This window comes from Ahaetulla prasina, chromosome 5, assembly GCF_028640845.1.
Source record: "Ahaetulla prasina isolate Xishuangbanna chromosome 5, ASM2864084v1, whole genome shotgun sequence".
Lineage (NCBI taxonomy): Eukaryota > Metazoa > Chordata > Lepidosauria > Squamata > Colubridae > Ahaetulla > Ahaetulla prasina.
This window is the reverse complement of record NC_080543.1, coordinates 30,975,241-30,999,415: the sequence shown is the minus strand read 5'-3', so window position 1 is coordinate 30,999,415 and position 24,175 is coordinate 30,975,241. Positions and strand designations below refer to the sequence as shown.

Below are 24,175 nucleotides of genomic sequence, written 5' to 3'. Positions count from 1 at the left end.
TTAATTTTACTGATTTGTCTGTAAAAATATTAAAATCCAGATTTGCTATATATGGGACTAGTAAGAAATGGTGAATATCCCCTTAAGATTGTGCTTGATTCCTGGTGACTTTGTAGACATGTCTATATAATCTTCTTGGCAGAAATACAGTTGAGTTTACCACTGCCCTTCAGGAGTTTTTAAAAAGCTTTCCAGTGTAGTTTAAGACTTTGACATTTCCTATAGGTCTCCCACTCAAGTATTACCGAAGCCTGATCCTGCTTAGATTTTGAACCCAGCCAAGGTCCACAGCTTGCAAAAAGTAATAATAAAACATAGTTGTTTCTGCATATTATATAATTAAATATAATTATGTTTGGCCAAGCTGGTTTGTTTTTTAATTTATTTTTTTTACCACAGTACAAGAGTTTAATTTGCCTTAAATTAAATCCATTGGATATAATTTTAAACAGTTGTAACTTGTGGGCTTTTCTTTCTTTCTTTCTTTTTCTTTCTTTCTTTCTTTCTCTCTCTATTTCTTTTTCTCTTTCTCTTTCTTTTCCCTCTCTTCCTCTCCTTCCCTCCCTCCCTCCCTCCCTCTCCCTCCCTCCCTCCTTCCCTCCCTCCCTCTCTTTCCTTCCAGTGATTTCAGGGCTGCATTTTCTGAGAGCTCAATCTGACATTAGTTCATTGCTTGCTGCCTTCTTGGCCACAGCTGGCCTCTTGCTGTTCACAGCTGAAAAGTGAAATCAATGCCTGCCCTAACAAAAGGCAGATGAAAGTCATTCTGATCATGTATAGTCATTTCCCGTAATTTTATCAGCCTACAGTTATTTACATGATCTCTGGAAATGATTGGTTGCTCCTCTAAATGTAATATTAGTTTTTTTTTATATTCTATAAAGTTCAGCAGTGTATGTGCAGCTCAGTAAAAGTTTTCTAATCTTTCACTTTGTTATAAAGTAATATCAACATTCTAACTAAATTATAATGTTGTGAATTCGTTACATAGATTTTGCTTTCAGTCATAAGCTAATGTTATTATCTATTTAATTTTCCTACTGTATACAAAGCTTTACAGGGGAGACACTTAATATGCTAGTCCTTAAAATATATCCATTGACCTCAGCTACTAAACTTTTATTTGAGGAAGTTGTGTTAGTGAATTTATATTCTTAGCTAGTGGCTAAGGTTGCAGTTGAATACTCTGAAAGTTGAAGAATAATAATGTGTTTGTTGGAAAATAGTATTTCCTATTTTAAATGGTCCTTGCTTTGATTATAGGAATTTATTATCTTCATCAAGAATGTAATAGTGGGATAATTTAAAATGGGTATAATAGTGGTTTATTGGATTTTTTTAGGTAAACAAAATAAAATGGTCTTTTTTACAAATGGATCCACTGCTTGCTAAATACAATAGGTGGTGTTTCAACTAATTTTGCTTAATATTGCTCACAATTACATTGAAATAAAATATTATTGCTATATAGTTTAAAATCAGAAAGAGACTTTTATAGCTTCAAATAATTATTTGAATTATTAACTACTACTACTAATTTCATAATTTCAGCAAAGGTAATGTTGAGTTTAGATAAGTAAAACATTAAAACTAGGAAAAGAAAAAAGAATGCATATATGAATATCCTAACATCACCCCTAAGAAGTTCAGAAATTATCGAACATTTTATTTTATATTAATATGATCTTTAGATTATTTATTTTTTGATACCTTATTGTATGCAATGGTTTTGTAATGATCTTATCAAATTCTTTCACAGATTGTCTGCTGATTAATGTGCCTCATATCAAGATATGTAATAATGTGTGGAAAGAAGAAACAGGCCTATTCCAGCTATCACAAATCTGACCAAGGGAAGCTTATAAATCTCCTCTATTCGATGCATGCCTGTATTAAACCTTATAGAAAAAAAGTAAAGAAAACTTTACACTTGTATGGTGCTAGATGCATAAATCAAATAATATAGTTTACTTTTTTAACTTGTTTACTGTTTTCTGCTAAAATTAAAGATTATTCTTTTTCCATATTTTTTGCTTTTACAATTATTACATTCTCAAACACTATGGCATTGATCTTAAAGTACTGCATAGTATAATTAGTTTGTAAGCATAGATAAGTGCAACAGATTTCAGATTAATGCTCATTGTTTTTAAGTGTCGTCATTAGCATTGTTAAACTTGATAAAATATACTATTTTTAAAACAGTTACACCACTCCTGATGTCAAGATCTCCAGAAAAACTACTTTTGTTATCTCTTATGGTCAATAATACTCAAGATCATCAATTACATTCTTCATGTGATTTTAATTTATCTTACCAACATTGTTTAAATTATAGGTAACATATACTTCACCTCTTTAATTGGTTCCACTACACTTTCAGAAGCAAATTAACACACCATAACATTAGCAATTAAACAAAAGCTTCCGATGTCAGCTGATACCAGAAATTGCTTACTTTTATTTTACATGTTCATTCAACATTCCTGAGACATGTAACATGACCTATGTGCACAAATCAACATATTCCACATTGTTTCTTATGTATATTAAATTGTGTTTAACATTTTAAACTCTGAAGGCCTTCTTACAATACTGTATGAAACAGTCTAGAGACAACGTAGAAAGATGAAAAATATGCCAATTGTGATCAAAGAACTATACAGAAGAACGAATGATTTATGAAAATGGCTGAATTATCTAAATTTAGACTATAAGCAGAAAGGCAAGAGGTCATAGTCCAGTCTATAAATGTCATAGTAACAATATATCATCTGTTTTATTCTCTCAGCTAAAAACAGAAGAAAGAGCTATAACTCCAAGCATTAAGAAAAAATTAACAGTGAGACTAATTGGTGATAAAATATATGCTTGCTTGGTATGAAATCTGTGTTAATATATGAACAGAGCGATTCACACTAGCAACATAATTTTTAGAATCAAATATATGGAACTATCTCAATTCTTCAGTAATTTTAACAGGGCAATAATAGACATGATTTGATATTTACCTTTAAGAAAACAAGAATTATTTCACACTGCAACATTATTGAAGTTACTGTTGCAAGACAATATTATTTTCATAAAAACTATGGAATCTAAGTGAATCCTGTTATTTGCTATGGCAGCTCACTTATGTCTTTGAGCCCCTCATTTTTACTTAACCTAACCTATAGTATATCATGGGTTACTATCATTGGAAAAACCTGAAGGACACAGCACTATATATGCTGCTTTCAGCGCTCACAAAACAGATAGGCACTTGAATGATTATGCCAATAAATCTAATAGCAAAGTTTTTATTTTTGTGTTAAGAAAGAAAATGCATTTCTATTTTAAGAGGCTAGACATTTATATAGATCAGGAATGCAATAAGAAGCTTGTTCTATCAGAAAGAAGGCTGTTCAGTTTAACAAAATATGAGTGAAGGTGGTTCAGAAAAGAATAAAAGTAGTTCATTTCATTGCAAAATAATTATGTGTCTCTATTTTACTATTTATAACAATTGTTAATAGATGACACTATGAACCAATGGCAACTTAGGGAAATACTTCCATCTAGATCAATACATGCCACATTTTTCTCCAGCAAGTAGTAATTATCCATCAGAATTCTTAATCAATATTCTAAGTTAACTTATGATTTGGAGTACAGTTAACATATACTATACACGTACTTTCACAAAAGATTTGTGTTTCTAAGTCATAAGATACATAAAGCCATTTGCCTCATTTTTTTAAAAAAGGGAGATGAAGTACCCATATGAATTTAACAAGTGAAACTCTTACTTCATAATTGCAACTGGTAGGTAGAAGAATTGTTAAATATCACAAAAACAAATCAAGATGACCTCATTGATTAAAGCAATACTTTCTGCCATATTAAAGTAGAATTAATTTTAAATATCAGGGTTCAAATGCAAATCTATCTAAAATATTAAGTTCATTTTTGAAAGAAAATCTGAAAATATTTATAATTAAGTCAACAAGCAAATATAAAATGGGAAATTAAATTTGTTTCAAGAACTTTATTTGTACAAATACTCCCATTCAAAAAAAAAATCTTTCTCTCTCTCTCTCTCTCTCTCCTTCTCTCTCTCTCTCTCTCTCTGTAACAAATTGGCTACAGAAGGTAAGCTTAGCCTTATAAACCAATCTAATATATAAGAAAAGGTTAAAGGGCATACAAAAAATCACTACTTCACTGAAAAAATCTGACATCCAATTTTCAAGCTGATTTATCAGTAGAAAGCTAAAATTGATAGTTGCCACTGGTAGGTAGGTAGCTGTCTGAAAAAGCTGCTACAAAGCCTGTAGTTTTGATTTAGCCACATAGATCAATATAAACCTATACTGTTTCAATTTTACAAATATTGATTTTCTAATATAACTTCAGGAAAAGAACATACATCATCAGCTTACAGAATATAATCTTGAAATTTATTTCATAAACTTTCATTCAAAAAGGTTATTAAAAGATATGTGAAATACAGTAAGAGAAAGAGTCACTGTTAAAATAGAATGGAATGAAAAAAATTGCTATGTAATCAGGATGCTCAGCTTTGAGATTTCATTTTCTCCCCCCCACCCATCTGTCCCATTCTAATTGGACATGTATATTACCTCAGTTGTGAAGCATTCATCTAATATTTCTATTTATCTCTCCCACTCCATCATTCCATGCTTGAAAATTATTTTATCGTATTTGATGAAAAATAACCATCATTTGCTGAAGAAAAGAAGATGCTGTCATAAAGATGAAGAGCATGATATGTTTTCTATAATGTTTTAATATATGTTTTAAGTATATTTTCTAAATAAGCTTTAGCAGCTGATTTTTTTAAAAAAATACTTTGGATTTTTTTTAAAAAAAAGTTTTTTTCCCTTAAAAAAAAACCCCTATTTTAAATAAGATACAGTAATAAATAATTCCAAGTGTTGATGCCAGAACTGTTCTTTGTTCTTTGTCTGTAATTGGAGACCTCTGAATTGAGAGCCTTAGAATGACACCGATCAGAAATATTAAAATTTAACAAATAAAATTATAGTAAAATCACATATTTCATTATAAATTATAGGATTTTCAAATTAATAATGTCCTAAGACTATGATGTAAATTAATTTCCTGCTCTCTAGTTACCATACAAAAATATACATCGTAAAAAAGCATATGTTTGTACATTTTTATAAGAGAAAAATCCTACCAATTAATAGCAATGTTTAAAAAGATAGGAATCATTGCAAGACAAAGAGAAAGAAATGTACTTTTTTGTACTTCTCCTTTCCTGCTCTATACATATTTCTTTCATCTCAACAGATTTCCATGTGAAAAGAGAATAGGATGTTGCTATGATCATAAATGTGATGTGGAGCAGCTTATGTAGATGAGGTTTATCTATAATAAATTGATTTCATTGGAAACATTTTCATTTCATTCACATAAATGGGGTGGAAGCAGCATCCATGTATGAATACATAAAATTGTAGGGACTGAGATATTTCCATACATGTTGCTCTCAGTGAACAGAGATCACCATAAAGATATGAAACACTTGTCAGGCAGAATCAGAGTTATTAACATTTCTATTACATGCTGGACCAAGGACATGGATGTCAAATGGTGCAGGGGAAGCATGACAGAATTGTTGCTTGATGACGGGGAAGGATAGTTTCATACTATCTCAGCTGCAATGACTCTCCATCCCAATTTACTATTCGCTCAGGCAAGAATCAGGACTGATGTGAGCTTGATAGTAGAGAAGGAGAATATTCTATTCAAGCACTATCACACAGGCAGAAAATGATTCTGATCTTCATATGCTCTATCTTTTATATGCTATTTATTTTTAATAAATTATATAAGAAATGAAATATGAATTTCTTTTGTGGTTCAGCCCAACACTGATTTTAAATAAATACATATGGGAGTCAATATTGCTTAACATTATTATGGATAATTATAGCTAACTATTGTGATCCAGAGCTATTACTTCTGAGCAGCAAATAGTGCAACAGAAGCAAATGAAACCGTACATATTAATGTCTTCAAACAGGAAAAAATGTTGCCCTGGACTCATGTTAACTAAGGCTATAAAGATCCCACCTATGGCTAAAAGGAATTAAATTTAGTTATAGTAAAAGGTAGTAAAAGTATACAAGATGTCTTACTGTATGAAATCGCATGTATCAAACACATGAACAAATTTAAAAAGTAAGAGCACTTTAAATAGAATGATCACACTAAAATATTTTAAAAAATATTGAAAAATCATTTCAACTATATTAAGTTTGGTTTAGTGATTAAGGTATCAGGCTAGAAATCAGATCGTAAGTTCTACTTCCGCTTTAGGCATGAAAGCTGGCTAGGTGACTTTGGACCAGCACAGCCCACCTCATAGGGCAGTTGCTGTGCAAAAAATAAGAGAGTATTAAGTATGTTCACTGCTTGAGTTATTTTTAAAAACAATAAAGGTGGGATTATAAATAACTAAACATTAAACAGAGAAGGGTATCTACATAGATAATATAAATATCTATAGCTTCTGTTATTTATAGGGCAAATTTGTTGGGGATAAGATCCTGATTGAGGCAGGAAGCTGACATCATGTTTATTTTATATAACATTGTGTAAAATCAGTGGTGAAATTCAATTTTTTTTACTACCGGTTCTGTGGGCGTGGCTTGGTGGGCGTGGCAGGGGAAGGATACTGCAAAATCTCCATTCCCACCCCACTCCAGGGGAAGGATACTGCAAAATCCCCATTCCCTCCCCACTCCTGGGGGAAGGATATTGCAAAATCTCCATTCCCACCCCACTCTGGGGCCAGACAGAGGTCGTATTTGCCGGTTCTCCGAACTACTCAAAATTTCCACTACCGGTTCTCCAGAATCTGTCAGAACCTGCTGAATTTCACTCCTGATGTAAAATATATATTTTTTTCTCCAGGCAACATTAAATTAAACCAACCATGCTTTACAATAGAAAATATAACTTTTGTATTGATGATATTATTAATACCATCATCAAAACGTTTCCACTTTATTAAATGTCCCTTACTTTCACCAGAAATATAAATATGCCTAACATATCGTTTTTGCTTGTTTATATTCACAGAATTAAAATATCACAGCCAGAATATTTCTGAAATCTGATAGAAATAAAGATGATACTATTAAGAAATTTTAAAGTACCATAGAATCTGATTCTGCTGTAACTCTCTGATTATTTGTACAGCGTAATAAATAAAGAGCTATATAATCTTTTAAGGGCAAGCAATCAAAGTTGGATTTATTTTATCTTTGCCCATATGTAAAATTTCCTACTGAGACAGCTGTATTTCAGAAAGCTTTAACACTAAGGGCAGTGATGAAGGTTCACTGTCAGAAATTTTAAGTTTTTTAAGGGACATTACAAGTTCATTATTGGCTTTTTTTTAAAGGTAAGAGTTTTTTTAAAAAAAATCAGTATGTTCAATTAAAACATTTACTCATCTTTTAATTCTTTGTACATGTACCTTTATAAACTATTTTTACAATAAATGTGATTGTATGTGTCATATTTCTTAAATTAATAAAAAATAATTACATACAAACATTATTCTTAAAAATAGCTAAGTATTAAATGACTACAAAACAAAACTCAATCAACTGTTCCTGAAAAACTGTTAAAACAAAGCAGACTTCATTTATTTTCCTTAATAGGAATACTAGATAAGATTCTCTGGGAAAGGATTATAAAATTTTGGTTGCTATAATTAAGAAGCTATTCCTTACCTATCACCTCTGCAGATTTCCACAAATTTGTGCAATGCAGTGCAAGTTTCAACTTTCAAAACATACTCAATAATCAATCTAGCTTTGCTTATGTGATTATAGAATTGGGCTTCAGGAAACAGCACCTAAGGCGATTACAACTAAGCAAATCCAGCCCTGGTGAGTATTTCAAGTGACCACTTGAGAATTCTATTGGCTAGCCTGAGAAGTTGAGGGAAACAATTCTGGGAAAAACAAGGCAATGTAGAAGAATGCTACCAAGGACACCAAATAGATGCAATCAGAAGGGGCTGAGCTCAACTCAAGAGTATCTTTATTTTTTCTTATTACAGAACTACCATTATTTTTCCTCATCCATCTCTACGGAAGTTCTACAACGGATACGTTCTCGTGAACTTCGCACAGAACTTAAACGAAGACAAGACAACGGTGAATCCAACCTATACATTGACTATCGTGCTGATTGCATAAAAAATAAAACCTACAATCAAAAAATCACCTCCAAACCCCCCATCACCCATAACAATCAACCAGCCATCCCAACATTCAATCAAGTACCCATCACCCTACCATCCATTCAACCAACCACCCAACCAGCCACCTAACCAGCCATTCAAACAGCCATTCAGCCATCCATCCAATCAGCCATCCAAACAGCCATCCAAACAGCCACCCAACAATTCACCCAACCAGCCATCCAAACAGCCATCCAACCAACCAGCCAAACTACCATCCAACCAACCACCCAACCAACCACTCAACCAAACATCTCAATAAACAATCAAGTACCCAACATCCAAACACTCACCTCCCAAAACATCCATCCACCCATCCAACCATCTATACAACCACCTGTTGTACACAACCTCCAACCTACCAACATCCAAAACTAGGTATGCACGCCCCTTACCTCTTCAACACCAATTCTACAGATCTCAAATGCAAATTGATAAATGCGAGAAGCATTGTTAACAAATTACCTGAATTTATCCTCTTGTTAAACAGTGGTACATTTGATATCATTTTTGTTTGTGAAACATGGCTGAACTCATCCCTTCCTGATTCCATTATCTCAAACAAAGAATATCAAGTTCATCGATCAGATCGTGAAATCCGAAGAGGTGGTGGAGTGGCTACCTTTTACAAAAAGTCACTGAATCTAAAAAATATTCAAGTTGCACATAAACTTTCTCTCCCTGAAACTATTGTATGCGACCTATCCCTTAACACCACTCTTTGATTCTTACTATGCTACAGAGCTCCTGACTATGACATTACCCATGCAAATATGCTAACCTCACTGCTAACATGGGCTACCTCTTGCCCATACCCTCTCATCTTCCTGGGTGACCTAAATCTACCTCTCATTAACTGGATAACTAATGAATGTACAACTGATCCAATCCATACTACACTATACAACGCTGTTACAAACCTAGGTCTTGAACAACTTGTAACTAACAATACAAGACTCAACAACTGCCTTGATCTCATCTTCTGCAACAACCCAAACTCAATTTATGGACTACAAATTAAAGAACCTTTTTCCAACAGTGACCACTGCATGATTGATTTTCGTCTCAATATACGTCCATACTCAAATCGTCATAACAATAGTATCCCCATCTACAACTTCAAAAAAGCCAACTACGACCTTATAAACAACGATCTTCATTTCTGGACTGGCAAAATCTGTTTGCAAACTGCATAACCGCTGAAGACCACTATAGAGTTTTCCTACTTGAAATCAATAGAGTCATTAAACTATATGTACCACAAATGACATCCATGATCAGGAAAAGCAAACTACCCATATCAATAAAAAAGCTTCAATCAAAAAAAAATCCCTCTGGAAAAGAAACAAAAAAGGCTATGTAGCAAATTTCAAAATCTGCTACAGAAATATATGCAACCAAATAAAAACTGAATGCACAAATTACCACACCAAACAAGAAGAGGACTTTCTGCGCACAAATTCCAATCATGCCTTTTATAATTTTGTTAACAATAAACTTAAAGACACAAGATCCATCCGACCACTAAAAGATTCTAACAACAAAGAATGCAATAACGAAACAGTTAAAGCCAACCTCTTCAACATATTCTTTGGCTCAGTTTTTGTTAACAGCGATGACACATATCCGACATTCCACAAACGTACCAGCAATGAATATGATGACTTAACTCATATAGATTTCACAGAAGAAAATGTTGGAAAAGCTCTTCATAACATAAAACCATCGCTATCTATTGGACCCGATGGACTATGTGCCTACTTCTTAAAAAAACTTTCTACTAATATAGCAGAACCCCTAGGAATAATCTTTGATAAAGCCTTCACTACCAGTTCCCTTCCCAAACTTTGGTCACTGGCCACAGTCATCCCTATCTTCAAAAAAGGAGACCCCAGCTTAGTCGAAAATTACAGACCAATCTCTCTATGCTGCGTCACCTGCAAAGTCATGGAATCAATCATCAACCAATCCATTACCTCACACTTAGAAGCAAACAACCTACTCTCCAATAAACAATTTGGTTTCAGGAAAAAAATTATCATGCAACTTACAACTTCTCCATTGTAAAAACATATGGACTACAAATCTTGATCAAGGCAAAACAATAGATGCAATCTACATAGACTTCTGCAAAGCTTTTGACTCAGTAGTACATGATAAACTCCTAAAACTAAAATCCTATGGCATTTCAGGACCCCTTCACAAATGGATATCTGCTTTTCTGTCTAACAGACAACAAGTGGTCAAAATTGGCAATGCTCTATCAAACCCTGTTCCTGTCAAGAGTGGCGTTCCTCAAGGCAGCGTCCTTGGACCAACACTCTTCATACTATACATTAATGATCTTTGTGACCATATCTCAAGTAATTGTGTTCTCTTTGCTGACGATGTTAAACTATTTAACACCACTGAAAATACATCTATCATTCAAAAAGACCTTGATCATCTAACCGCTTGGTCTAAAACTTGGCAACTCCAAATCTCAACCAGCAAATGCTCAGTCTTACATATAGGAAAAAAGAACCCAAACACTAAGTACATACTTGATGGACATTACCTTACAGATGACCCCCATCCCATTAAAGACCTTGGAGTTTTCATGTCAAATGATCTAAGTGCCAAAGCCCACTGCAAAGACATAGCAAAAAAGGCTCTAAGCGTTGTAAACCTAATCTTGCGTAGCTTCTTTTCCAAAAACACTACACTACTAACCAGAGCATATAAAACATTTGCTAGACCAATTCTAGAATACAGCTCACCTGTTTGGAACCCTCATCATATCTCTGACATCAATACAACTGAACGTGTCCAGAAATATTTTACAAGAAGAGTTCTCCATTCCTCTGTAAACAACAAAATACCTTATCCCACTAGACTTGAAATCCTAGGCTTAGAAAACTTGGAACTCCGTCGCCTTCGACAAGACCTAAGTTTAACTCATAGAATCATCTATTGTAATGTCCTTCCTGTTAAAGACTACTTCAGCTTTAATTGCAATAATACAAGAGCAACCAATAGATTTAAACTTTATGTCAACCGCTTTAATCTAGATTGCAGAAAATATGATTTCTGTAACAGAATCATCAGTGTTTGGAATACTTCACCTGACTCTGTGGTCTCTTCCCATAATCCTAAAAACTTTATCCTAAAACTTTCTACTATTGACCTCACTCCATTCCTAAAAGGACCATAAGGGGCATGCATAAGCGCATAAACGTGCCTACCATTCCTGTCCTATTGTTTTTCTTTTCTTCTTCCTATATATATATATATGCTTATACCTCCTAATATTTACTCATATATATGTTTATATACTATAACCTTTCTGTATGATACTTACATATATTGTTGTGACTAAATCAATCAATCAATCAATCAATCAATCAATCAATCAATCAATCAATCTGCAAAGAAAGTTAATGTACTTTTACTCCAGATTAACATACAGTGATGGCTATCATTTTCTAATTATGGTCAATCTTTTTGATAGACTTTGAGCTCACTAATTATATTGATACTGCTCACAAGATCTCCCAGTCTGTAGTAAATCCTGCTTCCTTTTGCCAAAATTACAAAAGAAGCTTATCACATGTACTCACCTCAGAAAAATGAGGAAAGAAATGAGCTCATCAGAGAGAATAAGATAGCATAAAGAGAAAGAGGAAGTAGTGAAAGCTAAAGGAGTACTTTACAATTCAGTTAAATTCCAGATTATGCTTACAATGTAATAATTGCATGAACAGGAATTGATTCAGGTTATTTATATCATAACTGCTCGCATCCATTCAAAATTCCAGATCAGAAGCATATAATTAACAACATACCTATATGAAACAGCTCCCCAAGCACCATGCTTATTTGTAAGAATATTCAGAATTTTCTGCTTTAGCTGATTTGCTGTAACATGATCACGATGCTTGGCTGCACTGATAAGATGATCACACATCTTCTCCTCTTCTCTTCTATCAGCAGCATATTGGGCACATTGAGACTACAAAGAGAAGCAATGTTTATGATTTCATTAGGCAAATAACTTAAAGCTTTTTTTTACTTTCGCTAAACCTTTCTTTTAAAAAAAATCATTGACACTGTGCATAGGACACAATAAAATTTGTTTATTCCTAAACCTGAAGATATTTACTTACACGCAATATGTATGTGTGTATGTGTGTGTGTGTGTATAAATTTGAATATATAATTAAAAAGCATTAACTATAAAAACAAAAATGAAACAGAAAGAAAGAAACTGATAGGTGGAGAAATATTAACAGTAAGGGTGATATCACACTAGGTTACCTGTCCCATGTACTTCTCGCTCCTGCTGGCATAACCAGGTCTTGAGAGACCTTCAAAACCTTAGGACTGATGAGGCCAACCTCATCTCTAGGATAAGATTCCAAATGTGGGTGCCATGATAGAATAGGTGGAGTGCTTAGGGCCCAACAAATGAATCTCCCTAGACAACAGATCCTATAACATGCCCATTCTATTGGATCTGGTGGGATGGGAGATGAACCTGGAAAGAGGCAATCCCTCAAATAACCCAGTCCTATGCCATAGGTTGACATAGAGTTTCATGAAATAGGGTTTCATAGGTCTACCTCTGAAGCACCTTGAATTTGACCTGGAAATAGACCAGTAACCAATGTAACATGTGCTCTACCCAAGACAGGATATACTGTAGATATCCAAAAATGAGTACAAGTGAAAAATATTCATGCTTGCCCCAAGGATTTCTGTGTCAGCAACATTGCACACAATTCCCAATGACTCTTAAAAGATTCTTCTTGATAGAAAGCAAAAAAGAGGGGAGTATTGTTTCTAAAACACACAAACACAATTCTACACACATATATAAAAAGTATTTTATTATGTATTTTACATAAAACATATTTTAGTGAACTTGACAAGGATTACTATAATGCATTGATCACTTGCAAATAGCCCTCATTTTTTTCATTTGTTATTAAAAGATTCTTTTTTTAGAAAATGAAAATCCAGATTTTTTTTTTTGCTGCATATGAAGAGCAATAAGGGAGAAATAATGTAGAATCTAGATCTCATTCATCGAAAATTCATGCTTCCTTACAAACTGATTCTTCATTTTTATTACATGCTAACCTTATCTTCTGTCTCATATTTTTGTATCAAAATTTAGAAAGTTTCTTCTATATTGCTGAAAATTAAGGCAAAATTATGACATATGTAATAATTCAATGAAAATCTGGATGGAATCAGTATATTATATCATTGGTTCTAAATCTATCAAGTAATATGATGCCTACAGATGCTAATATAAACATTACCCATCCCCCTTAATGCTTAGTTTATCTGCTCTATCTCTACTTTTTAAAGAACTCTTATTTGTAAACTCACTTTTTAATGAGATGTCAACCTGTTGTGAATTATCAGCCTTTATCCTTAGCTTTATATTAAAAAATGCCTCTGGGTCTTATATAGGCTCCATAGGCATTCTTAGAAAATAAAATGGTATATGAAATCTTACTAGGAGAAAAGAGATGAAGATAAGTTAAGATAGGTGGCAAAGAAAAACTTCAATTTGGCTTCTGTATTTTGTAACTAGCCATATCTATCATGGCAAACATTTTGTAAATAGGTGTTGCATAGGAATTATTTTTTGAGAGCAACCATCATACATTTAAAATATTACCTATTACATTACCATCTTTCTTCTTCTGCATGTGTAAATGTGTAAAACAAACACATTGAAAACAAAACTTTTTAAATTTTCAATGGCTGATCAGGTTCTGCACTTTCTTTCTACTTTCAACAAGAAAGCCCTTAAAATCTTCCTTGCATTATACTAGCTGCATATCTGAGGTTATGTTTTTACCAATGATTACGTGTTTCCCCGAAAATAAGACCCTGACTTATATTTTTTTTGAACCCTGAAATAAGCACTTGGCCTTATTGCCATGTGCTCAAAAGCCCGACTGGGCTTATTATCAGGGGATGTCTTATTTTGGGGAAAACTGGGTATAATACCAGTTTTTATATCTTTTATTTAGGCATTTTTCATGACATATTCTACAGATGTTAAATGGATAAGGTTAGGAGGAGGTTATCCAATTTAGAAGCATTTAGTGGCTCCATATTCCATTTGAACTCTTATTTCCTGGTCTTCATAACAATTTTTCAGTACACCCATCTTTTAAAGAAATAATTACAATTGGACTACACTGTCAGAAGCTATGTATGGTCAACAAAGCAGAAATGCTAAATCAAGGAAATCAGAAATTCCTTGATTTACAACAGTTCATTTGGTGTCCATTCGACGTTCCATCACTGCAAAAAATGATTTATGACCATTTTTCACACTTGCAACTGTTGCAGCATCCCCATGGTCATGTGATCAAAATTTGGATGCTTGGCAACTGGTTCACATTTATGATGGTTGCTGTGTCCAGGATCATGTGATCACCTTTTGTGACATTCTGACAAGCAAAGTCAATGGGGAAGCCAGATTCACTTAACAAACATAACTAACTTAACAACTGCAGTGATTCATTTCATGACTGTGGCAAGAAAGGTTGTAAAATGGGGCAAAATACACTTAATAACTGTTTCACTTAGCAACATAAATTTTGGGCTCAATTGTGGGTTATAAATTGAGAGCTACCTTTACTTATTTTTTTAAACTTCTTTGCCTTCCCATAATTTCTAAATGTGAGCAATATCCATGTTGACTTTGAATCAAGCTTATATATCAATGAGTTCCTGTTCCCAATACTGTTCAAGTCAGGACTTCAAAACTTAAGTATTATGTTAGGTAAAGGTAAAGGTACCCCTCGCACATATGTGCTAGTTGTTCCCGACTCTAGGGGGCGGTGCCCATCTCTCTTTCAAAGCCGAAGAGCCAGCGCTGTCCGAAGACGTCTCCGTGGTCATGTGGCCAGCATGACTAAATGCCAAAGGCGCATGGAACACTTCCCACTAAAGGTGGTCCCTATTTTTCTATTTGCATTTTTTACAATCTAGCCAATGGCTAGATTGGCAGAAGATGGGACAAGTAATTATTATTATTATTATTATTATTATTATTATTATTATTATTATTATTATTATCATCATCATTATTATTTAGATTTTTGGGAGCTCACCCCGTTACGCGGCACTAGGGATTTGAACTGCTGAACTGATGACCTTTTGATCGACATGCTCAGCATCTTAGCCACTGAGCCTCCACGTCCCTTAAGTATTATGTTACTAACATGTAAAATAAGTGCATTTATTCAGAAGTTCGAACATTTTTTAATCTTGATCACTTATTGGAATTAGAATATAAATACATCTTGGCCACAGCTGTGTTTTTTTGTACCTGCTTATCAATCATGTGTAGCAATTTAACAGCACCATTGTGTTAAGCCTTTTAAGCAGTTGTGCTAGTATTTCAACAAATGTTGCAGCTTTGTGGGTAATATTGATATGAATTAACATTATAATGTATAGATTTGCAAATTGGGTGAACAAATTGTATTGTAGGTTATACAAATAAATCTTGATATATTTTGCCATTAAATTTCAAATTTATAGAATAATAAATTGTACTCAGTGAACATGTGAGAATTGAGGGGGAAACCGGAAGAGGTGATAGAAAGAAAATGGGTTATTGTCAGCATACGGCCCTTTTGAGAATGTATCTCAAAGCATTCTCCATCTGTTTCATATTCGACTGTATTCATAATAATGTGAAGTATATTTTGTTTTTTAATATGAAAAAGAATAAAAACTGCATGTTTGAATAATGTAAAACCATTGCACATTTCTCCATTAGGATTGGCATATGTTTTAGTTAAATGTATTTTAAGACCACAGACATCAAGGGGTTAATTTTTCAATTTACCTATTTGTAGAAAGAAACACCAATTAGTACAATAATACTGTTCAGTAATGAGGTTAATATTTCATCAGCTTATTGGACAGTTAATTCAATTTTTCATTTTTCATTCTGAGCAATTATAGAAGTTAACAGAATGAATGGATATTAACTGTGAAATAGGCTTTTTAGAGAAAATGGACTAATGATGAAATAAAATTTTCTTATCCTTCTTATGTTAAAGAAGAATTACATATTGTTTCATTGTTTGCAAATGCGGGGGGGGGGGGCAGTCCAATGATGACAATGGGCAAGCAGGTCTGAATCTATGCTACTGTATTCTATTTTATCTTTTAACTTACACACACACACACACACACACACACACACACACACACACACACAGAGTGAGTGAGTGAGAGAGAGAGAGAGAGAGAGAGAGAGAGAGAGAGAGAGAGAGAGATACACACATACACTGTTCTGTGGAGCAGTTTTTTGTTTTGTTTTTTTGAGGTCAAGGGATTGATGAGTGATTTGAAATATTTGCTATTCATATGCTGAAATTCTATTTTTAATTTTTATAAAAAGCTATTTTTGTTTATTATGAAATGGTAATATTTTTAAAAGTGAAGGACTTACATTTTTAAAGAAACCCATGTTTCAGAAATGTCTTTGTTTGCTCACTAGAAAATTGACTTAAGATTTCCCCTTAAGGGAATTTGGTTAATATTCTAAATTGTGTTTGCTAACTGAAGCTGGAATCTAATTGAATATTCTCATTTTGTCTACGTTTCTGACAGATCTTATACTGCAATAAATTCTTCAAAGGGCAGATAACTCAATCTTCTACTGTCATCTTAAGTTTACTGCAGAATGCTCTGATAAATATCAAATGTTATTTACCACTGAAGCTGTATGAAACTTCAGTGTGACATACATTTAATTGCAAATGTGATCTTTAAAATTTAAAGTCAAAATATTTAGAATATGTTTGATAAGATTCTAAGCTTGCAATGCAATGTATGGTGTATGTATGTGTGTTTGTACACAAATACATATATCCATACATATCTATGAATGAAATGTAAGACAAAGATCTGTTTTTAATCTGTGCCAAAAAACTAAAGGAGGAAGACTGACTTATAGTTCAAGTAATAGCAACAGAGACAGACAGACAGTTCTTCCATCCTACCAATCACGATAAACTGTTATTTGGCAGAATTTACAGAATATAATACAAAATAGGAAAGACATCAAAATACAATACTATATATGTTGTGTCAACTCCCAAGGATGAATAGACAGGAGTGTAAATAGTAAGGCTTCTCTAATGACTGGTAAGACCACAATCTTTATAGTGAGATGAGTGAATGAGTGAATGAGTAAACAAACAAACAAACAAACAAACAAATTCCTTTCTATCTAAACCTTAATCACTGGCATTTTAATGCAATTATATATATTTAAATTTTTCTTTACAGTCCAATGGAATGGGACCAAAATTGATGTTAGAATTTTCTGTTAGCAGAAAAGGAATTTGAAACATGAATTAAGCCAAAGACAGTAGGAAAAAACATTCCAGAAAAAAATTCCCCCAACACAATTGTAGAGGAGAGATAGTATATTGGGATGCTGCTGATTGTTCCATTTCAAATTAAGTTACCCAGAGAGGTATATCTACAAATCCACAGGATATACGTTAAAAAATAATATAGAAATATAAACAAAAAATGCATTGTTGTCATTGAAAACAGCTGTCACAATTATCCTATTGCTTTCAAACAGACACAGTTTCAAATAACTTAGCCTGGATTCAGCTCCTGTTTTTCTCAAACATTGAGAATCTTGTCAAAAGGCGATTCTGTCTGCTATGGGAAAGAGATTTCTGCTATGTTTGCATATTAAAAACCTGTATTACAAGACATTAGATTGATAGCATATTTTAATAATTCAGGAAACTATAATTCAGTGCAGTTATACAGGGCAAAAGCTTTAACCAAAAGGGGTGGGTGGTTAGGAATCACAAAATCAGGAGTCACAGAATCAAATTAAGTCCAGATAAGCTCACAGTTCCAACGATCTCATTTGGAATTTCCCAGTCGAAGTCTGGGTGATATGTGTCTGTGTGAGCTATTTAAGAATCCTGTGGAGGAAGAAAATGATCCCAGAGCATATGGCCCTGAATGTGGTTCCTGCATATAGTTTTGAGTTTCTCAGGACTGTTGCTTAGGATCTCAGGAACTATTATGGCAGAAAACCAACTTGTTTGCCTTGAACGATCCTTATATATCATATACCTTGATGAGTAAAAAACACATTCCACACCTTGGCAAAATCAACAAACTCAAAGTCTTCCTGAAATTAATGAAATGAATACTGTTTTGGAGATATTTTATGGTTTATTCAATTATTCAGTATGCATTCATAATGATATGCTCTTCCCCAATCTTTTCTAAAACTTGAACATCTGGCATCTCCATATAGGAATCTAAACAATGTTGGAGATAAGCATTAAGCATTATTTTATCAACATGTGAAATTAAGGATATTGTATAATAGTTTGCATTGGGACGCGGTGGTTAGTGGCTAAGATGCTGAGCTTGTCGATCGAAAGGTGTTGTACTTGTCCTCCCTCCTCTCCTCAGCCGGGCCCCTCCCTCCTCCTGCCGGGCCTGCTATCAGATTCAGAGTCTGATAATGAAGAGGAACGGCCTGGCATGCCTCCAGCCCCCAGCCCTGGCACCATGCCTGGACAGAATGTCAGGAATGAACAAACAAACCTCACTCCTACAGCGTGTGAGCACGAAGCCAGCCACGTGCTAGAATTGCCGGCAGCAGATCCCGAGGAAGGGAATTCACAGTGGATGGATCCCTGCTTCTGGAGATCTGACAGGCAACGTCAGCAGAAGGAAGGGAGGGGCAGGCCTGGATAAGTCCTGAGTCATGGAGCCACACCCCATGGCCTATATAAAGGATCTGCTTTTTGGCATTCCTTGAGTCAAGCAAAGTCTCATCTGGTTTGCTGAAGTCACACCTTGGATTCCTGCCTGCCCTGAGAAATCTGAAAGGACTTTGGCAAAGCTGCAGAGGCTTCATGGCCACGCTTGATATAGACTTCCCAGACCCGGTTGTCGGAGGGGGAGGGGGACACGACAAAAGGTCGGCAGTTCAGCAGTTTGAATCCCTAGTGCTGCGTAACGGGGTGAGTTCCCGTTACTTGTCCCAGCTTCTGCCAAACTAGCCGTTTGAAAGCACGTAAAAAATGCAAGTAGAAAAATAGGGACCATCTTTGGTGGGAAGCTAACAGCGTTCCATACGCCTTTGGCATTGAGTCATACTGGCCACATGATCATGGAGATGTCTTCGGACAGTGCTCTTCGGCTTTGAAACAGAGATGAGCACCGTCCCCTAGAGTTAGGAATGACTAGCATATATGTGTGAGGGGAACCTTTACATTTACTTTTATAATAGTTTGCACACTCTGTTGAGTACTCTTTCTTTGATACTGGAACACAGATTTATCTCCTCCAGTCTGTTGGGCCCAGTGTAATCCTACTGATTTGCTGGCATAGTTTGATTAAGATCTTTATTCTTCTTTGAAAAAATTCTATTCACCAATTTCTGCAGCCTTCCAATTTGGTAATGATGAAAGTGCTAACAACCTAACTTCAACTTCAAGTATGAGAAGTTCTTGTAAGTAGGGAATATCTTCTAACATTTAAAATGTTGAAATTTCTATTACATACTATTTCAGTATTCTTCTGTCTTTCTTTAATCTCTGTTGAATCAGTTACTATCAGTCCATTGGTGTCAATTTGAAGTTGAAAACCCTTTCTGGATTCAGAAATCTTTTGAGAAGCTTGTCTCATTTTTCTGTATATGCTTGCATCTGCAGTGTCATTATAGATGTTATTGTAATGCTGCTTCTTTTTTCTTTAAGAGCTCCCTGAAATTATTTGTTCTTTCCTGGAAACTTTATCTGTCTTGGCATTAGTATCTCTTTTCTTCTTAGCAATTTCCATTGTTTGTTCTAACATCCCGTTCACTGCTTCTCTTTTTTGGGTTTTAGTAGTATCTGAAAAGATTTCTCCTTTATATTTCCAACTTTGCTATTCTTGTTCGTTATGTTCTATCAATTTAAACTTGAATTTGTTCATAAAACTCATCAACGTCTTCTTCTTCTGTATCATTGGTTTGAATATAAATGTGAATAATTGTTATATTACAGAATTGCTCATTAAGTCTAATTGTTACTGTTCAGTTATTGGTAGCATTGTAGCCAAATACTATTCTTGCTATGCCCTTGCTGAATATACTGCTCCTTGTTGTTCATGTCCTGAGTAGTAAACAGTGGAATACTGGATGTGTCCAATATCCATTTCAATTTGCTAGTGTCTATGATGTTAATGTGAATCATCATAGTCAATTCATTTCACCCTTCATTATGTTGAACTTTCTCAAGTTTATGCTTATATTTCATGTTCCCACTGTAATTCTATCTTTGCATCTTTGGATTTTCTTTTCCTATATGGAAATCTCAGCAACAGACATCTGGAAAGATTTTAAACTACCCACATCATAAACACCATTATATTCCAAAAGATCCTCAGTTTTTCCTCAGTAGTAAGCCAGTCTTTCTATTAATGTGGTTTTCTTGGTAAAATACAGGAGCAGTTTACCACTGCTTTTTCCCACATAGTATAAAATGATTCTTTTTCTGTTTCTTCCACCTATAGTACTCTCCTACATAGCTGGTGCCCAATTTAAATGCGTACTTGCCTGAAGCAGGCAGTTTGGATGACCTTCACACCTTGTATGTCTCTGCTGAGAGTATGTATGTATGCATGCGTACACACACACACACACTTCTGAGAGTATATATTCTCAGTATATACTTCTGGAATTCTCTGCTCCTCTTTTCAAATAAAAATATTCTATTCCCACCTTAGCCATGAAAACTGACTGAGTGACTTTGGGCTGGTCACTTTCTCATAACCCAAGTAATTTCCCAGGGTTATTGTTGCGTGAAGAATAGGAGGAGGAAGGTATGTTGGATATGTTCACCATCCTGAGTTACTTGAAAAAATAATCAGCATAGTGCAGCAGAAATTTCAGATGATCCTAAAAACAAATTTCACATTTACATTGTAATGGAATTGATAATCTACATCAGCAGTACTAGAGCAATACTGTTACTTTTAAAAATGTGAATAAAAAAGATTCTAAATATAACTCTATTTGTTTCTAGAGTTTAAATAAATATGTATGATTTCTATTAAAAATGAATATAGATTTTGAATAACAACACTCTAAGTTTCCCTTTCAAAATCTATTTTTCGTATGATGACAAGTTAAGTAAAAATAGAAATCCAGGGTTTCAACAACTAAGGCTTACCTCAAATTCTGCATGTTTGTGTACATCTTCAGCTCTTTGTCTGTTCAAAATAAACTCTGCCTCATTTGCAACTCTTACAATGTGATCCTTCATTGCATGACACAATAATCTAAAGGAAAAAGTGAATTGATCTCAGACATAATATATTGCATTAATCAATGATTCATTTGTTTACATTAAGAGAAAAATAATTTATTAACTTTGTTATTTATTTATTAAATTTGTTAATTTATCAAGCTAAGCTAGTTTTGAATATTTAATTCTTGATTTTCCACATAATATCATCATTCTTCTATTATGTATTTTTGTTCTAGTGGGCTAAAACCAATTAAGTCATGATCCAGACTTTGCTTTCTTTTTTGTGACTTTTAGACTTACCGTATCTTACTAATATATTCCAAGGCCCACAAATGCACATTCACCTGCCCACTATTTGGGTAATCCTATAAACTTAACCAAGCAGAATGAAGTGAAGAAAGAAACTGCTATTCTTCCTATTAAACTTTCCAAAGAAACCTGCAGATAATATTCACTTAGGTAGTGAAGTCCCAAATCACTATATTTATAGTAGTTTCAGAAAGATAAAATTCCTGTAAACCAGACAGAATATTTTTCTTGATTTTTCCCAGACAGAGCCAAAGTGCTAAGTTCCCAGTTATTTTCAAAATGATAAGCTTCTGTGTATCTTGTGATGTTGCAGTCATCCATTTGAGATTTTGTTTTATCATGCTGCAACTTAAATTGAATTTACGTGTGCTCTCCAACTGGGCTCTCCAATTTTCTATATTAACCCATCTGGGTATTTAGGAAAGGAAATCTTTTGATCTCTCTCTTAGGTCTGCAGTAAGGATTTCTGTCATGAAATTGGAGTTTTTCCATTCTTACATTTTTTTAAAGGGAATGTTTATGTCTCCTTTTTACTTTGTATCTATTCTTTATTTTATATTTTGAACTGAATTTGTGCATCTAATTTGTTGTATTTGTTTCACAAAGAAATTATCTAAATTTGTTCTGTATTTTACCTGTGGTAAATGGTATTTAATTGGAAAATATCATTGTATGTATGATTCAATTGAACCAAACATATTTTTGGCAGCATTTAAAGGTTCTTCTATGAATTAGGATGTTTAAATCTGATAATCAGAACAGGGAAACTAAGTCCAAAATAATGCTGACAAGAATTCCACTTTAAAATGCAGCAACAATTTTGACTATATATATTTGCAATTCTTTCCATGGACATTATAGCTCAGATAAAGCAAGCAGAGATGAAATTGATATGAATGTTTTCTTTTTTGCTTTCTACAGGTGCCAGGTGATTGCTCCTGCTGCTTCATTTTTAGCTGCTGTCTCAAAAGCAAATGCTTTGCTTGAGCTCAGATTTTCAGGAAAGGTACTACTATTTGCTCATGAGAAAACACAGAACAATTCCAATTCTTTACGGTGAAAGAAAATTCTGTTTTCTCAGTTTCAAATAAAGCACTGCAAAGCCAGAAAAAGGCCAGTTTAATATGGAAGGACAAAAAAAAAGATAAATGCCAAGAGTACAGATACCACACCTCAGCGGTCCCTCTTTCAGTCAAAGAGCAGCCTCTCCTTTGCAAGATAGAACAGGCAGGTCTTCAGAGCTTTACTGAATTTCTCCTGCTCAACAAAATATACATTACGTACTTTTTTTTTTTTTTTGTTTTACATTTATACCCCGCCCTTCTCCGAAGACTCAGGGCGGCTTACAATGTATAAGGCAATAGTCTCATTCTATTTGTATATTTTTTACAAAGTCAACTTATTGCCCCCCCAACAATCTGGGTCCTCATTTTACCTACCTTATAAAGGATGGAAGGCTGAGTCAACCTTGGGCCGGGCTCAAACCTGCAGTAATTGCAGGCTTTGTGTTCTTAATAACAGGCTTTACCAGCCTGCGCTATTCACCGGCCCTTGGCCTCTCACTCATGCCCCAGCTGCTCTCTTATTCTCATCAGGGACAGAGACATCCCAAAACCCCAAAAACCTGAAATCTAGCCCTAGCTTTCATTTAGGCTCTTCCTCTCCCCAATGTCTAAACCTGGTGACATCTCAGAGTTCCGAGTAAAGATCACTGAATTTTGAGAGACTTCCTTTCTTGTAGGACTGCATTTTAAATAGTCCTTTACATTTTAATCATCCACATTGATTAGCATTATTTATCCATTTGTAAAAGCCTTAAGCTGTGAAACAACACACATTGCTCACATTCTCACACATTTGTATATGTGTTTTGGTCAAAGTGCAGTGTCCTATGATATACTGTATGTGTGTGTATATGTGTTCCTTTGGGTCAATGTTGATTCCTGGTGGCTAATAAGACAAATCCCTGCAGTTTTCTTGGCAAGTCTTTTTTCAGAACTGGTTTATCATTGCCTGTTTCCTAAAACTTGGGACTAGAATATCCAGTTTCTAGCCTGATGCCTTAATTACTGAACCAAACTGACTCTCATGATACCTGACAATACATTTTGAAACTGAAGATGGAGAGTAATTTTAAAACAGTATTGAGACTTGCGTTAAAGAAATTGCGTTATACATGCTTCAGAACTCTGGAAACAAGTAAAGCAGTTATTTTTTAGGATAGCCATAGAAGTGATTTTATATTTAATTGTAAGTTTTAACCTATTTA

The 24,175-nt window shown here is 34.2% G+C and overlaps 1 protein-coding gene across 3 annotated transcripts in view; it reads right to left on the bottom strand.

Moving 5' to 3' along the window:
- The window catches only part of NBEA (neurobeachin), a 417,781-nt gene that overhangs the window by 214,843 nt on the left and 178,763 nt on the right, over positions 1-24,175 (bottom strand). For all 3 annotated transcript variants that reach the window (XM_058184768.1, XM_058184769.1, XM_058184770.1), the window contains 2 exons: positions 21,520-21,628; positions 12,112-12,278 (listed from right to left, as the gene is read on the bottom strand). In XM_058184768.1, the coding sequence (XP_058040751.1) occupies positions 12,112-12,278; positions 21,520-21,628 (276 nt within the window). The remainder of the gene's footprint in view (positions 1-12,111; positions 12,279-21,519; positions 21,629-24,175) is intronic.